The sequence below is a fragment of the Mesoplodon bidens genome (assembly GCF_964165515.1).
Source record: "Mesoplodon bidens genome assembly, chromosome: 4".
Lineage (NCBI taxonomy): Eukaryota > Metazoa > Chordata > Mammalia > Artiodactyla > Ziphiidae > Mesoplodon > Mesoplodon bidens.
This window is the reverse complement of record NC_138160.1, coordinates 156,581,583-156,584,084: the sequence shown is the minus strand read 5'-3', so window position 1 is coordinate 156,584,084 and position 2,502 is coordinate 156,581,583. Positions and strand designations below refer to the sequence as shown.

At 49.8% G+C, this 2,502-nt stretch overlaps 1 protein-coding gene across 1 annotated transcript; it reads left to right on the top strand.

The window, feature by feature from the left end:
• Window positions 1–946: 946 nt before the first annotated feature.
• CPLX2 (complexin 2) lies at window positions 947–2,261 on the top strand (the record flags this gene model as incomplete). The annotated part of the gene is made up of 3 exons (XM_081233163.1): window positions 947–977; window positions 1,116–1,291; window positions 2,051–2,261. 3 exons carry the CDS (start codon window positions 947–949, stop codon window positions 2,246–2,248), a joined length of 405 nt encoding a protein of 134 aa, XP_081089289.1. The 3' UTR covers window positions 2,249–2,261.
• Between the last annotated feature and the right edge of the window lie 241 nt (window positions 2,262–2,502).

Below are 2,502 nucleotides of genomic sequence, written 5' to 3'. Positions count from 1 at the left end.
TTTATTTGGAGAAAAATCTTCTGAGGCAAAAAAATAACAATAAAAATATAATAAAAACTGAAAGTCGGTGATTTAGGGAGAGGGAAAGGAGAACAAACATAAGCTGAGTGGTTATGAGGCCCAGTGCTTGGTACTTTAAAGGCCCTTAGCCCCAAGAAGATTATTGTGTCTCCAACCCCCTCTGTGTAATTCAAAATAAAAATCAATATTAAGCTATAAAACATAAAACTTACATGTATTATGCAATAAAAATAACTTATTTCTCCATTTGTCTAATTTCAGAAGTCTGGATATGTTCATGTAAGCTGGCTGTTCTCATTTTTTCACCTACCTCTTATTTGCTGGGGCCCCAAGTGCAAGCTCAGTCCTTCTAGGGCTTGATGCAGTGGCCCAGGCTGTAATTCTCTCCAGTCTCCACAGTATCCCTGAGAAAAGAGGCACGGCCATCTCTGTCTTATAGAGAAGGAAACTGGGGCTCAAGGAGATTGGATAACTTGCGTGGAAGTCACGTGGCAAATAAGGAGTTAGGGTGACATTAGAACCCAGCTCTGCCTCTATCCAAATTCCAGGCTTTTTCCAACATTCCTGGCTTCGATCAAATTAAAGCAACATGGTCAAGAGGAAGGTTTTAAAATAGGGATCAGAAGCCATTTGGCAGCACATATATGCCTGGCACATAGCAAGTGCTCAGGAAACAGCCCTTTTCCATCCCTTTCCATGCGGTACCAGGCACTGGGTCTTGGCCTCTGGCTGATGGTACCTGATGCCTGAACCAGGGTGACCGGTCGTTTGTCCAACTCCACTGCCCTGCCTGTGCAGAAGCTTCTCCCATCTAACCCCCAACTCTTCTTTTTGCAGGTTGCCACATCTCCCCAAGCCAGGCCTGCCTGAAGTGCTGCATGCAAATTTGACTGCTGGCTAGGGCACTCTAAACAGAGTTGTAGGCATGGACTTCGTCATGAAGCAGGCCCTTGGAGGTGAGGCCCTAGCCCTGCACCCCATGCCCACTACCCAGTCCAGACCCAGGTGGGAGGGGCCTCAGCACACCAGGCCCCCCCATCCCCAGCCTTGCCTCCATGACTCTGTCCTCTTCCTCCCCAACCCATCCCCCACAGGGGCCACCAAGGACATGGGGAAGATGCTGGGCGGAGAGGAGGAGAAGGACCCTGATGCACAGAAGAAGGAGGAGGAGCGGCAGGAGGCACTTCGGCAGCAAGAAGAGGAGCGCAAGGCCAAGCACGCACGCATGGAGGCCGAGCGTGAGAAGGTCCGGCAGCAGATACGAGACAAGGTCAGCACCACCCTCTTGCCCATCCTGGAATGTAGGGGGTTAAAAGGGTCTCCCAAAACCTCGGGATCCCTTGAATCCCAGCTCTCACCTTAGACCTAGTTCTCTCTGAGTCTCACTCTTTTCATCAGAAAAATGTGTGTCGAGGAACACCTCCCTCAAGGACCGTTATGGGGATTAAAAAAGGTAGTGGTTATAGTAAGTGCTCCCTAATGTTTGCTGCTACAGGTCCACAACCTTGTACCCGAAATCCTGGAGACCAAACAAGTTTGGAGCCCAGAATTTGGGGATTTGGGGAAAGTACTATAGTGCCCTGAGCACTGTTATGTGTCACTCCCAGTGAGTTTGCAGCTGCCACCCTATGCCAAACAGTTCAATGCTTGTCTGCTCGCACTGCAATAAATCAAGGCTATAAGTAGCCTTCCATCAGTTCAAGTCAAGTTTTGTAACCAAAATTTGGCCCAAAGCATGTGGGAGAACATTCAGTTTTCAGATCTTGGAGGATTTCAAAAGAGCAAAGAAATTATGTGGGCAGGTATTAATTTTAAAGGAAACCCCATGCACCATCTCTCTTTTATTGAATACCAACTGAAGCCAAGCACAATCCCACAAGGAAGGTGCCCTTATCTCCATTTTATAGATGAGAGGACTCATGGGCTCACAGGGAGTTCCCATGAGCTGCCTCAGCCACATGTGCATGACCTTGAGATCCAGCTCTCTCCTTGCCCTGTTCATGCTCCTCTCCACCCTCCCCCTCCCCAGTATGGGCTGAAGAAGAAGGAGGAGAAGGAGGCTGAGGAGAAGGCAGCCCTGGAGCAGCCCTGCGAAGGAAGCCTGACCCGGCCCAAGAAGGCCATCCCGGCAGGCTGCGGGGACGAGGAGGAGGAGGAGGAGGAGAGCATCCTGGACACGGTGCTCAAATACCTGCCCGGGCCACTGCAGGACATGTTCAAGAAGTAACCGGCCCTCCCACCGCATCCCCACTCCACTTGTTACTACTTTTTTTTTTTTTTTTGGTTCTTTCTTTTCTTTTTATTCATTTAAATCTCAGTTCTGAAGGGGACAACCTCAGTTGGCCTCTGTCCCCTTTCCCTGGCCAGAGGCTCCTCTCCCTCAGCACTCTTCACACTCCCTTCATCCCAGGGTGTCCAGCCTCCACCTCACTCCCAAGTTGCTTGAAAAGAAGAAGACAGCTTTTCTCCAGCAGGGGGTAT